Source organism: Schistocerca cancellata, chromosome 4 (assembly GCF_023864275.1).
Source record: "Schistocerca cancellata isolate TAMUIC-IGC-003103 chromosome 4, iqSchCanc2.1, whole genome shotgun sequence".
Classification (NCBI taxonomy): Eukaryota; Metazoa; Arthropoda; class Insecta; order Orthoptera; family Acrididae; genus Schistocerca; species Schistocerca cancellata.
Window position 1 is genome coordinate 733,539,171 of NC_064629.1, and position 19,576 is coordinate 733,558,746.

Consider the following 19,576-nt stretch of genomic DNA (forward strand, 5'->3'; position numbering starts at 1 on the left):
AAAATGTTTCGATGAACCCTCTGCCAGGCACTTAAGTGTGAATTGCAAACTAACCATGTAGATGTAAATGTAGATGTAGAAATGAAATTCATGGCACAACTTGGATCTGATGACAGCATACATCGTGAGGCACCCAGGAATGGTCAGTTGGGTGATGGATTAAGGATGGAGGAGAGAGAGGGATAAAATTATAGACCAAGCAGTTTCAAATGTTTATAGGTTGCAATTGTAACGCAAAGGTGAATAGCCCAGCACAGGATTGTCTAACGTAGTAAAACCAGTTTTCCAGTTGAAGGCCACTACCACAATAACACCGACAACATTAAATTAAAACTTTAGTCACGTTATCGCACAACTTGTTCAAAGATAAAAAGTTAAAATTTCGTTGATACGAACTTCATTTCTGTGCGAAGCCGACCCATTTTCCCATTTGATTTAATAATACCTTGTAGTATTAAATTCACTGACAGAAAAAAATCCCAACACCGAAGAATAATTAATGGAGAATACTGAAATTTCGGGAATACATATTCAAGCGATTATATTGCAAGATCACAGATTAATGAAACTTCCTGGAAGATTAAAAGTTTGTGTCGGACCGAGACTCAAACTCGGGACCTTTGTCTTTCGCGGGCAAGTGCTCTACCAACTGAGCTACCCAAGCTTGTGCTGTAGGGTGAAAACTTCATTCTAGTCACAGGTTAATGTAAGCGAGAGATAAGCCATTGCAAATGTGAAATGCTGACACATTAATAACCGGTGTAATCGCCCGATTGTTGAATGAAAACATGCAAACGTGCCAGCATTGTGCTGTCCAGGTGTCGGATGTTAGTTTGTGGACTGAAATTTCATGCCTGTTGCAATTCGTCGGTCAATATAAGGACGGTTAATGCTGTTTGTGGATGACGCTGGAGTTATCGTCCGATGTTGTCCAATATGTGCTCCATTGAAGACTGGTCTGGTGACCGAGCAGGCCAAGGCAATATGTCGACACTCTGGACAACATCTTGGGCTACAACAGCGGTATGTGGGCGAGCGTTATCCTATTGGAAAACATCCCCTAGAATGCTGTTCATGAATGGCACCACTACAAATCGAATCACCAGATTTACGTACAAATTTGCAGTCAGGGTGCCTGGGATAACCACGAGAGTGCTCCTGCTGTCATACAAAATCCCACCCCAGACTCCAGGTGTAGGTCCAGTGTGTCTATCACGCAGATAGGTTGATTGCAGGGTCTCTTCTGGGTTCCTCCTAACCAACACACAACCATCACTGGCATAAAGACAGAACGAGCTTTCATCAGAAAAGACACCAGATCTCCAATCTGTCCCCTGCACTCCAATGAGCTCTCACTTGACACCACTGAAGTCGCAAATGACGGTGGTTTGGCGTCAGTGGAACGCACGCTACAGGGTGTCTGGCTCTGGGCTGTGCTTGAAGTAACCGATTTGTAACAGTTCGCTGTGTCAATTTCGTACCAACTGCTTCTCACGTTGCTGCAGTAGATGCAGTACGGTGCACCAGGGCCATACGCCGAATACGATGATCTTCCCTCTCGGTAGTGCCGCATGGCAGTCTGGAGCCCGGTCTCCTTGGGACCGTAAATTCGCGTCATCACCGCTGCCAGCATTCATGTACAGTGGCTAAATTCTTACCAAATCTTTCTGCAGTATCGCTGAAGAATTATCCAGCATCTTGTGGCCCTATACACGACCTCGCTCAAACTCACTGAAGTGCTGATAATGACATCTTTGTCGCCTTAAAGGTATTCTTGTCTAACATCAATTCACCACGTCCAATCTCAAAGACAACCAATTCTCACGACCGTTACAGCATGTATTTATGGCAAACCTGATTTGCTTCCACCGGTTCCACTCTTACGCGACTAAAATGGTTCAAATGGCTCTAAGCACTATGGGACTTAACATTTGAGGTCATCAATCCCCTAGATATAGAACTACTTAAGGGAGGGGGGGGGGGGGGGGGGGGTAGGACGTCAAACGGGCCAACTTGCAGCAGGAGAGGCACCACAGGACATTTCAATTTCTACTGTCTATACTTTTACAAATAAATTCATAAAACTTTGTCAGCATGACCAGGAAGGATTCAGAATTTACACTCATAGCAGTGGGAGATCTAAAACATAACGAAGTATTTTTTTTTACGTGTGAAAATTCATCATTTTTTTTCACTTACTAATGGCAGCATTTGTTGCTATAGGTACACATTTCTTGATAAGTAAGAGAGATTCTTCGATGAATTTTACACAGCATACAAACCATACTGAAAGGTGTATTAAACTCTATATCTTTCCAAATCTATTAAAAATTGTGGTAAAAATTGAGGTAATTAACTATAAAATTTGTGTTTTTTTTTCTAAACATGAAGTTTAAAATATAACAGTTCATTAGTTTTTTCATAAATTAAATAAATTCTAGAGTTTCATACACCTGTGAGTATGGTATGTATGCTGTGCAAAATTCATCGAAGAATCTCTCTAACTTATGAAGAAAAGTGTACCTATAGCAACAAATGCAGCCATTAGTAAGTGAAAAAATGATGAATTTTCGCACGTAAAAAAAATTATTTTGTTATGTTTTGCGAACTTCCACTGCAATGAGTATGAGTCCTGAATCCTTCCTGGTGATGCTGACAAAGTTTTATGAATTTATTTGTAAAAGTATAGACACTGGAAATTAAAATGTCCTGAGATGCCTCTCTGCTCCAAGTCGACCCGTTTGACGTCCTGCCCCCTTAAACCTTACTAACCTAAGGACATCACACCATGCTCGCGGCAGGATTCGAACCTGCGACCGCAGCAGCAGCGCGGTTTCAGACTGAAACGCCTAGAACCGCTCGGCCACAGCAGCCGGCTTTACGCGCCTAGAGAGAAATTTGAATAGACATCACGTTTCGGATGTAGAAACACGCCTACCAACTTCAGTTCATGTCGCACAAATCTTTCTTGGTGTTACGATTTTTTTTCCGTCAGGGTATTTATTTCTATCGTACAACGCATAAGTAGTTGCAGTTTTTTAAGTGTTTGTGTAGCTTATTATTTTCATTTTAGGATTTATGTCCAGCGTCCAGCACCAGTGATTCGGCCCGGATCTACGCTTCCGGAACTACCGTCTGCGACACGTTTGGCTCTAAACTGTTGACTAGAAACGGAGACGCAGAATGCGTAGGCGAGCTGTCCCGAAAAACCTGTGTGACACTACGCCCCAACGGCCTCGTTTGTAAATAAACAGCGCCCTTGATCGACGGGTTCAACTGGATGGCATGCGGGAGATGTTTGTGGCGATAAGCGGTGACTACGTGCGTCCGGCCTCGGCGACGGCGCCTCACCGTCTCGATTCCGGCGCCTACGAGCAGAGACGCACATGTGATTTTGCAGTTGCACAATAGTTATCGGAGAATAAAGCACCGGCTTTATCTCTGTGGGGCTCAGTAGACGCGCCTCCAGAGAGCCGACAACATGGATGTTGCCCGCTGCCTGCTGTGGCTCCTCGCCGCCTTGCCGCGTGAGTGCCCGCGGTCGCGCCGCTAGCTGCTAACTTCCAATCGCTTCACCGTGCCTATATCGCACAGCTCGCCCGTCAGCAGCTGACTCGGCTATTTGCCGTCATTTCCGAGAGCCTTCGTTATTCAGTATTAAAGACTGCCTCGCACGTTAACCGCACTGGGAGGTATATTGTCAAGAAATAAGCAATGACTTAGTTTAAAAACTCATCTCGGTCCGCAATCTGCACCGACAGTAGATGCTATAGGGGCATTGTAGCAAAACTGGTTTCTTTTCTATATGCGGAAACATAACAAAACAGAACAGATTAACTGAAAAGGTTATCCTTCTCGCTGTAGATGATTCACAGAAAATGTAGAATCATACAAATTGTCTCATTATCAGGTATGTGTATTTCATGGGCTAAGACGACGACATCAAAGTGAATTGATTCCAGGTTTGAATCGAAGAAATTTCCTCCCGCTGCCTTCAACATTTTTACATTTATTTTCGGAGTCAAAATGTGGCCTTTACCGAAAGTAATTGTATATCTTATCAGACATTCTGCAACATCAGTTATTTCGTGTTTTTAAATTTTATTTTTCAACAAGTGCACTAAAAGTTTGAGGTGTGTTTGAGTACTTAACTGAACACAAGCTGGTCGAGTTCCCGAGTTCGAGTCTCGGTCCGGCACACAGTTTTAATCTGCGAGGAAGTTTCATATCAGCGCACATTCCACTGCAGAGTGAAAATCTCATTCTGAGGACATGTGGATTGTCTACGTTGACAGTAAAAGTTGTGGTCGAGCGGTTCTAGGCGCTTCAGTCCGGAACCACACGGCTGCTACGGTTGCAGGCTCGAATTCTGCCTCGGGCATGGATGTGTGTGATGTCCTTAGGTTATTTATGTTTAAGTAGTTCTAAGTCTAGGTGACTGATGACCTCAGATGTTAAGTCCCAGAGTGCTTAGAGCCATTTAAACCATTTGGAAAGTAAAAATTGTATTTGTTATCAATTCAATGTTTGTAAAGAATTTCCTCACTCATAGCTGTTACAGTCTGTGTTGCAAGAAACCGAGAGGCAAGACAGAAATGTCCTCACCATTCTATAACTTTTCTTATGATATTTGCAAAAGCACTAGTCTACTCAGATAATTTTTTAATATTATTTTGTGCACCTAAAAATATACGCTTAAGTATATGAATCTGTTTCATTATAATGCAACAGAATTTGCAAAATGATATGTCTCAAGCAGACTGCAGATTTTAGTTTCCACCGCGGCTAATAATTAGGCCATTATCTCATTGCAACAATTTCAGTAATCACTCTCTTATTTCCCCGATTTGTAACAGTGACTGTGTTAGTTCGTTGTGAATTTCATAATAATAATAATGTATAAAGTCGTTGACACATAAGAAACTCAGATGATTTGTTTAGTATCACCACTTTATCATCTACTTTCGCAAATTTACGGTGGGTTAAATATAAAGAAAGTAAAACGCCGTTCCTCTTGCCATTTTTTAAAATGTACTCAAAATTATCCTATGATTATCCATGTCTCAGCTTCTTGACGGCTCTTTTCGTTCTCTCAGGCAGGTTCGTCTCGTGGTTGCGAAGGCTTGATCTCATACTTTCTTTCACTCTCCCTGCCCTCGAATCAAAAGAAAACTCGGGACACTCCACATGCCGTAATTATTTTTTCCTGCTGTGTTGAGCCGCGCTGTGAGCAGTTTTGTTTTCTTGATGCTACCGTCATTTAGTTGACCTACAACCCTGAAAGTACCTAAAGAGCTTCCCTCGACTATTAATAACTTGACGCTCAGAGCGTGCTATATTAATCTGATGATTACTGTATCGCCGTCGTCTGCCCCAACTAATGAAATTCAATCATTGAAATATCCATGAATAACACCTATGGTGCATGTTGATGATACCCATAGACGGGTTGAAAGCAACAAATGAGGTCCCAAATGAGATTTTCACTCTGCAGCGGAGTGTGCGCTGATATGAAACTTCCTGGCAGATTAAAACTGTGTGCCGGACCGAGACTCGAACTCGGGACCTTTGCCTTTCGTGCTTGGATACCTCAGTTGGTAGAGCACTTGCCCGCGAAACGCAAAGGTCCCGAGTTCGAGTCTCGGCCCGGCACACAGTTTTAATCTGCCAGGAAGTTTCAACAAATGAGGTAATAATTTCTCAAGATTTAGTTGTGTTACAGACTAGTCATGAAATAATATAGAAACCACGTCGACCACTGCACAATTTCAGATCACCAACACAACGAAGCAGTCAAAAGCATCAGCGACATTCTAAAGAAACCACAGTTCAGTTTAATGTAATTGCTGTCATATGCGAAAATAATAAAAGCGGTGAAAGGGAAATCGAAGACACCTAAAATAACGATTATTCGGCTCGAGTCACAGTACATGTATGGTCGACGGTATATGCGGTTCCACCACTATTTTCCTATTTGAGTAACATACATGGACTGTAAGATTGTATATCAGTCCTAATTTCCCTGTTTTATAGCCGTGGCCCTGTGCGAAACATATGTAGCAAATGGGACACTGCGTTTCTACAAATTGTAACTGAAGTAACTTGCTGCACTTGAAAAAAATCAGTGATGAAATTACTTCCTTTTGTAATTATTCTCCTAAATTCTTGATGTGAAAGCCGGCCGCGGTGGTCTAGCGGTTCTGGCGCTGCAGTCTGGAACCGCGGGACTGCTACGGTCGCAGGTTCGAATCCTGCCTCGGGCATGGGTGTGTGTGATGTCCTTAGGTTAGTTAGGTTTAAGTAGTTCTAAGTTCTAGGGGACTTATGACCTAAGATGTTGAGTCCCATAGTGCTCAGAGCCATTTGAACCATTTGAATCTTGATGTGAAAACTGAGTGTTATACCTCTGATTTTTCGATCACGTTGAGTACAAGTGATATGCATTAGAATAAATCAAGATTTTCATCGCACCTTGCTACACACTTCCAGTTATCTTATCGGTTACGTTACCAACGGGTAATGCTGAATCGTGTAATTTCGCTGTGAGAGATAGAGGGATAGGAGCCTATAGGACAGGAAGTGGAGTAACAAAAACAGGCAAGAACGGACATCTAATACCACTGGAATCACAGCTTTAGATTGCTAAAAAACCGTCATAAAGACAGTAGGAAGCGTTCCTTTCGCGAAGTCTCTCAACTGTTATCGTGATTTGGGAGTACCCGTGATGACGTCCTCAGCATTTCTAGATACTAAGTAGCGCTGATTTCATGAGAGCCATTTGCGTCAAAGTCTGGACGACTTCCAGCTGTGGGGAAGGGCTCGAGCGACGACGGCCGCTCCGTCTTGTGCTGCTCATAAGGCTTCCACAGTATGATGAAAGAGCATCGGGAAATGAGAAACACTGCCATTACTTTGCTAGAAAGTAGATCCATGTTTATCGTTCATTATACATCCGGTCACATTTCCTGCTGGAAATGCAGCTGCGTTTGGCACTCGGCAGGCTGAATAAATAACGACCATTCTGTAAGGAATCTTTTTTTTTCTAAATATGTAGACCGGTATATCAAAAACAACAGACATCAGTGAATAGATAACGTATTTCCAGTAACAGTATTGAATACTTCGATTCGTTAGTACAAATGACGCGTTTGTTCGATTACAATAAGTGAAAGTGAGGTAATAGCGATCTACGCGTTTCCTCACGTTACAAGATTCCCGCGCTTTCAAAGAAAATTTTTCGTTGAGACAACATCGAAGTTGTTACTGACTATGTTCGAACTGAACAAGGACAGAAGAGAAATCTCTCGTGCTTAGAGAACTACCCTGGCATTAACGATGTGATGTGCGGAAACGATGAAAAACCAGAGTGACTGGAATGGAATTTGATCATTGGGGGGTAATAGTCCACTGAAGCACCTCACATGAAACAACCATTCCATCACTGAGATAAGTAACTTCCTGCAGGATCAAAAATTAATGGCCGACCAGTGTGGCCAAGCGGTTCTAGGCGCTTCAGTCTAGAACCGCGCGACCGCTATGGTCGCAGTTTCGAATCCTGCCTCGGGCATGGATGTGTGTGATGTCCTTAGGTTAGTTAGCTTTAAGTAGTTCTGAGTTCTAGGGGACTGATGACCTCAGATGTTAAGTCCCATAGTACTCGGAGCCATTTGAACCATCAAAAATTACTGTGATGTTGGTGAGAATAAAAGCTGAATGTGTTGCCAGCGCCTTGCTCTGCAATGAGGAGTTAATTGTAAGACAATAATCATAAGGAACATTTTTTCTTACTACTCTCACAAAGTAACAAAATGGTTCAAATGGCTCTGAGCACTATGGGACTTAACTCCTGTGGTCATCAGTCCCCAATAACTTAGAACTACTTAAACCTAACTAACCTAAGGACATGACACACATCCATGCCCCAGGCACGATTCGAACCTGCGACCGTCGCGGTCACGCGGTTCCAGACTGAAGCGCCTAGAACCGCACGGCCACACCGGTCGGCCCACAAAGTAACAATGCACAATGGTTTGTGCCTGTCGGGTATTGTGGGCAAGGGAATTAATAATTGTTTGCTAGGTATGGAAGACGGTCTCGTTTTCTTTGCCGATGTCATGTTAGGGCATGTCGAACAGAACCTCATGTATCCGTTACGTAACTAATAAAAGACAGTTAACCATGTCTAGTGTTTTACATGATCCCTTTACAACATAATTCCCGTTTTCGCAAAACCACAACTTTAAGCAAATATAAATACAACACACCAGCTCTGGTAGGCCGTTAGAAAGTGAAATATATATTGAAAAAAGACGGAATGCGGGGAGGGGGAGGAGGGGAGCTCAGGAAAGATATATAAATTTTATTCTTCCCACGATTCAGTTGTCACACATTACTCATGCTTGGATTTTTTGCCAAACGTACATTGGCACTTATCCTATATGTAATCTGAGGTGGAAAAACTAACGACCAACAGTGGACAATGATTACTCCTGTGTAACAGGCACCTTAATTCTATGCACTTCGAAAACAGCTAATGTTCTTTGCGTAGCTTTATGTCACTATATTAAAATAAAGTCCTTTAGAATGCATTCAAATAGCTCACATTTAAGTCTGCTAACAAAATTTTTAATTCGTGCTTTCTCTGTTGTCAGTTTTTTGCCGAAACGCTGAATGCCGATCGCTGCACAGGCATCGTCGCATAGTTGGCGGACTGCCGGCAAATATTACGGAAGTACCTTATTCCGTAAGTATGATACATAAACTTTTATAGACACCAGCCATAAGTGGCCAATAGATTTCACATTTGCACTTATGGTCACTTTACTGTAAACTTAGTGAATTTCCTAGACAGTGGACAATTACAATTAGCTCCGCTTGATACGACGTTATTTCTTCATTCAACTGAGTTAAATATTAACCTATGGATGACTGGTCTTACGGTGTTATTGTTGTGGTCTTCAGTCCTGAGACTGGTTTGATGTAGCTCTCCATGCTACTCTATCCTGTGCAAGCTTCTTCATCTCCCATTTACTCTCTCCATTTGTTTCTTCGTGGTAAAACAGGTAGAAAATGCAAACGATTCACTATTTCCCATTGTCATGTAAGAACCAGGACATAGGAAAGCATATGGACGTCTTCAATTCTTCTGTAAAGAAACAAGGCCAAGTAATCCAGACCGGTGCATCACGCTTGAAAGGAAAACACGACTGTGACGTATTTCCGGTCATCCGTTTACTGTCTTCGACTGCCTGCTTGCGATTAAAGTATATGAATGCTTTGTGCGAATACCCAAAATGTATTAATCCAATCGTAATTTGCTTCCGAACGACTAGAAAACAGAACATTACACAGTTTCAAACTATTGATCACTTCATATGTCCTTGTCAGAGTTTCATCTTGAAGCTTGTTTCATGGCACACATTTCGTGTCTCTTGTCGAGCTGTTCCTCGTTTACAATTCTTCTGTAAAGAAACAAGGCCAAGTAATCCAGACCGGTGCATCACGCTTGAAAGGAAAACACGACTGTGACGTATTTCCGGTCATCCGTTTACTGTCTTCGACTGCCTGCTTGCGATTAAAGTATATGAATGCTTTGTGCGAATACCCAAAATGTATTAATCCAATCGTAATTTGCTTCCGAACGACTAGAAAACAGAACATTACACAGTTTCAAACTATTGATCACTTCATATGTCCTTGTCAGAGTTTCATCTTGAAGCTTGTTTCATGGCACACATTTCGTGTCTCTTGTCGAGCTGTTCCTCGTTTACAAATTTCGAACTGTGAACGAGAGATTCTAAGTACCTTTCGCTAAACACGCGACAACCGCTTTTTGTCACTGAACGTGTTTGTTCCTTATCAGTCTTCTGTAAGCATCATTTACTTTTCAGTCAACTGCAATGACTATCAATTGCTAAAGCTTTTGGGATATCTTGGATGTAGTCTAATTTTAATGGTTTGCCCAAGAGGACGAAATAAATTTTGTTACGTCTGCAAAAAGAGGAGAATGTGCTATTACCTGAACGACGACGCAACAAGCGAAGAATGGATTGTGTAATGCCTAGCCCCTATCAAGATGTATTAATATGCGGAAAGAGAATGCTGATCACCATGAATCGCCACAACATTTTTAAACTAATCCTAGTCAAGGAATATTCAGTTCAATGTAAGAAATTATATACTTTGATGGAAGATTGTCGGAAACATTGGGTGTGCGGAAAGAAAAATTTACATTTTACCAATTCCATCCAGGAAAAGAAGCTAATAACGACTATACAGGTGAAATTACCTTTAGGAGTATAAAAAATGAACAGGAGTATTGAAAAAGAATGCCAGTGAAATATTACAGACAACGTATCAGTTGGCCTCGTTGACTAGAGATGTTCATACCCGAAGGGTAGAAATAAAGTGCAGTCTGAAGCAAAATAACCAAAAAAGGAAATCACATAGGATGGTAGATGGAGCACAATCCGTTGGGGATATCGAGTTAAGGGAAAATGGAACTGAGTACACCCGAAGAGAAATTGCTGAGAGATGGAGAAAGAAAGACAAATATTGGTAGAGTTCCGTATATCCATCTTATATTTCGAATGGAGAGTAGGATAACGGCCTGTTAGTATATGAGAATTAATGGTAATATCTTCAGCCGTGTGTTTGAATCTCTTTTTCGGTGACACACTGCACCGTCATCAGGCCCCTCTATTGACAATAATTGGTCCTATAACCAACTTTCCATGCTGGAATAACGGAGGATATAAATCAGACTTAGAGTCAGCAGAGCTACCCATGCGTGAAGTGCCCGCTACACACTGAATTTTGTGCCAATAAAGCGGCCTGATATCAGAGCGGTGTGTCCGAAACGGGTCGCATTGCAATAAAGAGATTCAAAAACATCGATGAAGGTGTTACCATGAATTCTCATATATTGGTACAAGGTTCTCAGAAGAAGAAGATTTAAACTGGAATTGAAAATGGTCAGATTACGAAAATTAAATTGGAGTTCCTATAAGGTTCTCTCTCCGGACCTATAAGGCCAACTGATAACTAGCGACAGTATGCGGAATATGAAACAACAAAAATTTTAGCAACGACACTCAAAGCCCTAAGGCGAAGAGGTACGTTTGCAGGTAGTCGCTCGTAGCCAGCAGGTGTGAAAGTGTACTGAGGCTAGACATTGCGAGAGTAACACTTTAGATCTCTATAACTCCACAATAGTTCTTTGGAACAGACCTTAAAAATTAGAATCCCATTGTGAGTGAAATCAGAGCCTGGATCCAGACTGTTGCTGACTAATGCATGTGGTGTAGAACGCCAGTAGCCCTGATCTTAACTCTCTTTTCTCAGATTAAAATAATACATTGAGCATAATTACGTATAACATACATCGCAGACGATTCACACATCTCTGGTAGGTTAAATAAAAGTGAAAATTGTATTTTACTACATTTCTTCTTGCTTTTGACTGCAAAACTACAAATTATTTCCTGGGTAAAAAATGTAGTGCAATATACAAAGCAGGCAAAATTGTAAAACTCACACAATTGCAGTGTGCAATGTTAAAAATCTCTGTATGTATCTGTACGTAATTTTACATTTAGAACAGTTTACTACATATATTTATTGACTGAAGAGAAGGTTTAAGAACTATTATCTCAGTATAAAGAACCTTAACATATTTTATTTGAAGTGTCATGTTACTGTATATTCGAATTCCTTGGTTAAAATTAGAGGTATTGAAACTGAAAGCTCCTGATCTTTCAAAGAAAGTCTATATTTTACCCACATACTAAAATGAGGAAAATGAAGGTTTATGTTAACGTTACTCTTGGTTCTCTACAAACGTAAGCTTTTATGAAGAATTAAGAAACGTAAATTTGAGGGACTGAAATTTTTTAAGTTAAGAGTATAAGTATAAATTAATTTTTCACCGTGGGTTATTCTAACAGTTCTTTGTTGGATGATAAAAATATTTTCTCATTCTCCTACGCCAAGTACTAACGTGATTTTTATTATGTCACTACGTAAAGTAAGTATTCTGTGACGAATTGTTCCAGAGAAAGCTTATGGCATCGCACACGGATTTGAATTTTTTTCTCTCACTTGTGTGATAATCGAGATTATTTCGAAGCCGGGAGCCAAATAAGAGCACCTCCAGTGACAGTAAGGCTTTCTTCGTTTCAGGACTTCCTGTCTCTAAATGAGACCTCAGAATTTGTTTTTATTCGTATTAATAAGCTATTCCTTTAAAAAACGTTGAATTAAATTTGCTTATTTCTCCATACGTAAGTTCTTCAGTCAAATGTTACCAATGAAACGCATTTTGGCTACAGAGTTAACGCTTATGGAGAGAAAGGAACTGGCTCGAGTATGAAATCCTGCGTAGCACTTGGCCAATGTTCCAATAACTCGAGAAGTGAATTCTAAGGTTCCTAGTCTTGCACCCATATTTTCCGTATTCAGGCTCTAGGTTACAGAGCAGTGATTTCCAACCTTTCTGAGACCGTTACCCTCACGTACAATCAGGTGTTAGCTATTAACCCCCCTCGTCCCCTCACCGCCATCGACAATATCGCCTCACTAACCTTTAAAATGAAAAAAAATTACTTTGTACACTTTCATTTTTAAAACGACGTAAGATAAATGATTTTTATGTGTTGTAGGTGTTTTATTAAATCACGAACTAATGAATCAATGAAACTATTGGTACTGCTATTTCTATCTTCTTGCTAAAGAACTATGAAGCAATTTCCAGTAAATCGTAGTGCTACCTACATCTCCTTCCGAGGAAATGAAGCTAATTATCCACATTGAGAGTAAAAACATGTCGCAAAACATGGTTCCTCCGCACCACTCATCTTCCTAGCGATACCTGCTTCAGCGGCAACCTGCACCCCTATCTAAAACAACCAAATTAAAATGTGGGCACTACACTTAGCCCTACTTTTGCTAAATCACTTGATTGCTGGACTGCTTGATTCTGAACTGGCAGAAATTGGAATACTTCAGGCTGCCAATGCTTTGTGTGTGTCGACTGCCTAATAATAATAATAATAGTAATACAGAGTAGTGCAACAGCAGTATAGTAGCCATTACTTACTGTTGTGTTGGGATGTAAATTAGTTGGTTTGTTGTTGAGAAATTAATAACGAATCAATTTCTGATAAAAATGTAGTTACTGGCAACTTATGTAATCAGTATTACAGTATTACGAAACAGTGATAATAATAAAGATCCTTTAAAAATAATTTACTTTCGTGACCGAAACATAATTGAACATCTTTTTTACGGTTCAGAAAATTAAAATTGACCTCTAACGGTGTTATTACCACCAGGTTTGGGACCACTGTGACAGAGTGATTAAATTTAATTAGAATGCCTTTGATGCCACACTACTCAGGATATACACGCGAAGTTTTGAAATCCATAATCATTTACATACTTCAGGAAAGAAGTCAACTGCTCTGCGAATATGGTAAAACTTATAAAAATAATTTTTAAAATAAAAATAAAATATATTACCTCCTTCATCCGTTTTCTCATTTAAAAATTCATTGATGGCATAAAAAAGATAATTCTTATTTTTTCTGTCAGAGCTTCCTGTTTCATCGTCTTCTTCCAAGTCGATGTTCGGTCCTTGCAGTGCAGTTTTATTTCTTGTCGTGAGCAGAAACGTTGTATAAAAGCTTACTTTAAGTTTCTATGCCGGCCTATGTGGCAGTGCGGTTCTAGGCGCTTCAGTCTGGAACCGCGTGACCGCTACTGTCGCAGGTTCGAATCCTGCCTCGGGCATGGATGTGTGTGATGTCCTTAGGTTAGTTAGATTTAAGTAGTTCTAAGTTATTGGGGACTGATGACCACAGATGTTAAGTCCCATAGTGCTCAGAGCAATTTGAACCATTTAAGTTTCTATGTCTTCCTTTTGTTTCAGTTGTCGCTACAGTTAGATGGAAAACACATGTGTGGTGCTGTTATTATAAACGAAAACTGGGCAGTTACTACAGGATACTGTTACAACTTGTAAGTAGCAAAAACATCTGCATGAATTTGTTTACCATTCTCAGTTAACTTCATTTCTGCTATGAAGCAGAGCTTCAGCCAGTTTCATGATTGTGATCGATGAAATCTAAACATTCATTATCTCTAGGTTATACTACACCAACAGTAACACTTTGCAAATGCATGTTTTACGGCGATGTGCGTTAAATGTCACGGTTTCTTGTATTGTTGTGTTTAGGGCTGTGCCAGCACAGAACGTGACCGTAAGGGCGGGCTCCAGTGTTCGAGAGACAGGTGGCAGCGTGCACACTGTTGAAAGATTTGTGCCACATAGTCACTACGTCCCCGCCTATTCGGACTACGACATAGCAGTACTTAAGGTATGAATTTATCACTACTTCTTGTGGAATAAAAATAATAGTACCGACCAATGAAAATGGAGTTACATTGCTTCTTAAACCTGCGCTCCGCTATTTAAGTGCGCTATATTATGGGTTTGAACTGACCTAACGTGGTGCACGGCAAGCGAGAAAAATTTTGGGATTCACCATACCGCGATTCGTTTCCATCAGTTAATAGGCATATTTAATAACAGGAAATCGGTAAATGTTTGTGAAATGAATATGCTTTTCGCACTGATTCATTCTTAGATAACTACGTCTGGGATACACTCTACTAATGATTTTAGAAAAGTTAAGACACCCAAAGAAAACTTTATAATAATAAGGAGACTCAGGAAAGAAATTAATTTTTGCACTCTTAAGCTTAGGGACGCTGTTTATCTCTGAGCAGTGAAAACTTACAGCGAAAGCAGTTCTCACAGTGATTTGTGTTCACCCATAAGATAAATTAGTGACACACAGGAATCACAGTCCAGTGCAAACGAGGGTGACTGCTAAAACCGTAGTGTAGTTGGCTACGGGTTCCAATCAAATCTTAACCAATCTTTCACAGTTCAATATGTTACCTCAAAACCATCCTCGTGAGCAAGTAGTCAATTACATGCAATAAAATAATCACACGCAAAACTAAACAAAAACGTATGGACATAACAGTGAAATACAATTCGAAAAGTGGTATTTTGGAGAGGCCCCAAAATGCTAGGCAGCTACCCAAGGTCCAAAAGGAAACTAAAAAAATTAAGAACTCAATGAAATATCGTAGATGTCATGCAAAATTGTTAATGCTGTCCGAAAACTGTGAAGAGAAAATATAAAAACAGTGGGCCAGGATAGGCTGCCAATGACAAAGGACGCGATCGGGAAATACATATAAAATGTTAGGAAGAAAATCACGAGAAAAATGGCTACACACTTGGATGGGACTGTCAACAGAATAATTGCTAATGTTGACCACGTCCTCTGCCGAAGACAATGTAATTACTGTTTTACAAAAGTTTTAGTGGCCTACAAACGCACGCAAATGTGAAAATAATGTGGTACTAACAAGATATTCAAATTAAAACATGGTACTGTGTGATTTGAATTTGACAGAGACAGAGTGTGCAAGGTCTGTCTGTGCAGCTCCCCTGGACGGCCATCGTAGATGAATATGTAAATGAATTTTAAGGACTGTTGATGCCGTGTATAACGGTCATGTAAGGTGAATGTATAATGTTTATCCAGGACCGTGGAAGTTGTGAATATCTGTGTGCTGGTGGAAAACATAACATCAGAAATCGCTAGGTCTCAACGAAGCACGAGACTGCGAAATGAGCAAGTAACAAAGTCTCAACAGGGACTCTATATGGTCGAGCCATAGCAGTTGAACGGGGTTCTTCGTGAATGTAGCTGATCGTATCGTGAAACTGCAGACCGCAAGGGGTACTATGCCAGTATATTTACATTTGTATATTTATCAGTACCACGCCAGCCATCATTCGATGTGTGTCAGAGGTTATTTGTGGTAGCACTACGATTTCCCAACTAACTTGTGACGATCGTCAAAAGTACGCTGGACCAGACACTGTCAGGAAGCCGTCGGCTTAAGGGCCGTGCATTCGAACGTCAACGTTGAGCATGCCGAGTTTCTGACGTCATGGTGTGGAAAAGCACGGTGAGGAGTCTTTCCGAACGCGTAGAGCAATATCAAGAACGGCAAATATTCTGAACGTACGTTTGAATGTAGACCAATAACGTGGAAAAACGACACCTTCGTCACAATCACGGAATCTCCTTTCCGGTACTGAGTCTGGGGGCGCCATATTAGCCTCAGTTGAACTCATATTTGGTGACTTTTATATTACAACTTACGTTCTATGAATATATGCCGTTTCGAAGCATCAGAAAACTGATCTTTCGAAAACCCGTCGTTTATTGCTACGATCTGTTGTGACAAAACGACAGGAAACGTCGTATTGGTGGTTAAATAATTTTCGAATTGTAATTTGCGTGTTATGAAGGTATGCCATTCGTAGGCAAAGGCACATAAGATTCATGTAGAATGTGTGAAATTTTATGGGACTTAACTGCTAAGGTCATCAGTCCATAAGCTTACACATTACTTAACCTAAATTATCCTAAGGACAAACACACACCCCCATGCTCGAGGGAGGACTCGAACCGCCGCCGGGACCAGCCGCACAATCTATGACTGCAGCGCCTTAAACCGCTCGGCTAATACCACGAGGCCAAGATCCATGAAAAACACATTTTCTTGGTACAGTTCGTTATAATTAAATATCAGTTAATAAGATAAAGTAAGATATCTGCCATTATAGCCATCAGAAGATGGTAACCTACAAGGCAAGGTCGCATGATACAAAAGTTCTGTACAGTGTAATCAATAGAGATGTAGAGTTACAAAGTGATGTGTGGTATGTTGCAGGTTTGCGTCTCATCACGCCCTTTTTTCCCCCTTTCCGCGTTTTCTAATAGGTTCTGAGACTTTCGTTCTGTTTTAGTACAACTATATTCTATATATTGGACGCTATGTAAATATAATTCTCCTCTCTCTCTCTCTCTCTCTCTCTCTCTCTCTCTCTCTCTCCCTCTCTCTCTCTCTCTCACTCTCTCAAGAATGTGAGTATATTCCGTTCGGAGCCGGCCTTGGTGGCCGAGCGGTTCTAGGCACTTCAGTCCGGAACCGCGCTGCTGCTACGGTCGCAGGTTCGAATCCTGCCTCGGGCATGGATGTTTGTGATGTCCTTCGGTTTGTTAGGTTTAAGTAGTTCTAAGTCTAGGGGGCTGATGATCTCAGATGTTAAGTCCCATAGTACTTAGAGCCATTTGAACCATTCCGTTGGATTTATCTACCAGAGAGCTTGCACCCAGTAAGATATTTTGCGTATTATTGCTTAGTCTTCTGTTTCACATGTTGTAAGGTTTCTGCTACTGAATAGAAACAACGATAGAATAAGAATGACCTTAGGCCATTACTAAGAAGTGATAATTATGAAATAATTTTTATCTTATATGGAAGACTATTGTATACCTGTATCGCACTATTTGTAATGGAATTTTTGTAAGCTGATGTTCTTAGTGACTGTACACGGAGCTTTCCATTTTGCCTTATAACATGTTCATGGATACTTAAGTTTTTATTTATATATACTACCGACAGAACAATGTAAGGAACATATGAACAACGGAAGATATGTGCATTTTAATAGTGCTGACATAGGAATTTTACGCCCGTCCATTTCGTAAACAAACTGTGTGACTTGCGAGCCATATACAACCGACAACTGCCGCTGGAGTGCTCTGCGATTGCGTGCAGCACGCACAACCCTCATCGTTTTTTGAGCGTTCAGCAACACGTTGAGCTCGGCACGCTCAAAGTTGACGTTCGAATGTTCGGTAAATGTGCCGTTGGCTTAAGGCTCTTTATGAGCTCGAATGTGCCGGATTTTAACGTCATGATCGGGAGAACTAACATGCTGCGTGACTCTGCCTGGAGCGGATGCTCTCGGAATTTTAACAGAAACCTCTCGGCGATTCATAACGCCTCTTATACGGCTCTTGTAACGTCTGCCATATTCTTCGACACACATCCCCGTGACGCTCTCGTGCATGCTAAACGAAACCGGGAGGAAACCTGCAACTGTTGCATCGAGTATTTCTATCTCCTGTATTAATCCTACGCGGTAAAGGCCCCACACTGATGATTATGTAAGTTACCTCTTTCGTGGGTGGAATATTGATGCATGTATAGAGGACGTGGACCCGAGAAGGTAGAAAAAAGGGGAAACGTCAGGATTTAGAATGTCATAGACGATTAGGTCATTGGAGATGGATCACGAGTTCGAAAGAGAAAATGTCTTCGTTGTGTGACTGTAGGAGGATACGGAATTCCTCAGACAGTACTTTCGTTTCGTATAAAGAATCGTAGCTCGCTCTAAATGTATAAAAACTTAAGGTAATGCAGATGAGTAGGGAAAACGACGTTGTAATGTTCTGACACAGTCGGGGTGATTAAATATCTAGGCATAACGTTGCGAAGCGATGTGAAATGGAACAAGCACCTAAGGTCGGTAATAGGGAAGACGAATGGTCGAGTTTGGTTTGTTGGAGGAATTTTAGGAAGGTGTAGCTCATCTATAAAGAAGATCGCATACAGTACATTAGTCGACGCAGTCTTGCGAACTGCTCGATTTTTTGGGATCCCCACATGGTAAGATCCAAGAAAAATTTTGTAGCAATTCAGAGACGTGCTGCTATATTTGTTACCAGCAGGTTCGATCAACATGCCAGTGTTATGGAGATGGTTCGTGAACTCAAATGGGAATCCCTGGAGGAACGACGACGTTCTTTTCGCGAAACACTCTTCAGAAAATGTAGGGAACAGGCAGCTGACTGCAGAACGATTTCTCTGCCAGCAACATACATGTTGCCCAAGGACCAGGAGGAAAAGATAAGAGAAATTAGGGTCCTTACGGGGGCATATAGACGAGTGGAACAGGAAAGGGAATGACTACTAGTGGTACAAGGTACCCTCCGCTATGCTTGCGGAGTATGTAAGTATATGTGTGTGTAGGGGAAGAGAAACGGCCTTGTCCTTTGCTTTTAAGAAACCATTTGCCTTAATAGACGTGTGAAAACCACAGAAAACATAAATCTGGATGTCCAGACAGGAATCTGAACGCCCACTGTCTTAACCACGTCGTCCTCGGCGTGCACGAGGAGAACGGACCAAGTCGTATACCTAGCAGTTGACCACAAAATGTGACACAGGCACAAGGTTCCAAGCAATACGTGATTGCACTTACTTTGGAATGTTGTACCAGATATATGCTGAAGTAAAGATGTGGCTCTGTCACGTGCTGGAGACAGCGATTGCCATTCTGAGTCATTTCATTACTGATTTCTCTAAGTTATCAATGATACCCGATGGCTGTCCACACGATCACGTTTCCAGCTTGTCGAGTATGACGTTACAAAAAGTACGTGGATCCTGGCGACCTTCTGATGCAAAAGTATGACTCAAAATATTCAAGATATTCGAAAATATGACCTGTTAGCAGCTTGGACGCCACTTTCTGCCTGAAGCATACGAAATATACACTAATTACCTACAGTACTATTGCCCATCTGATGTCTATAGCATGCAAGATAGGTGTAGTTTCTCATGGAGTGGATTTTAT

The 19,576-nt window shown here is 41.1% G+C and overlaps 1 protein-coding gene across 1 annotated transcript in view; it reads left to right on the forward strand.

The window, feature by feature from the left end:
- Positions 1-3,439: 3,439 nt before the first annotated feature.
- Positions 3,440-19,576, forward strand: part of LOC126183623 (trypsin-1-like) — a 34,099-nt gene continuing 17,962 nt past the window's right edge. The window contains exons 1-4 of the mRNA XM_049925742.1: positions 3,440-3,527; positions 8,652-8,743; positions 13,928-14,016; positions 14,234-14,375. Coding sequence (XP_049781699.1) covers positions 3,482-3,527; positions 8,652-8,743; positions 13,928-14,016; positions 14,234-14,375 — 369 coding nt within the window. The 5' untranslated portion in view covers positions 3,440-3,481. The remainder of the gene's footprint in view (positions 3,528-8,651; positions 8,744-13,927; positions 14,017-14,233; positions 14,376-19,576) is intronic.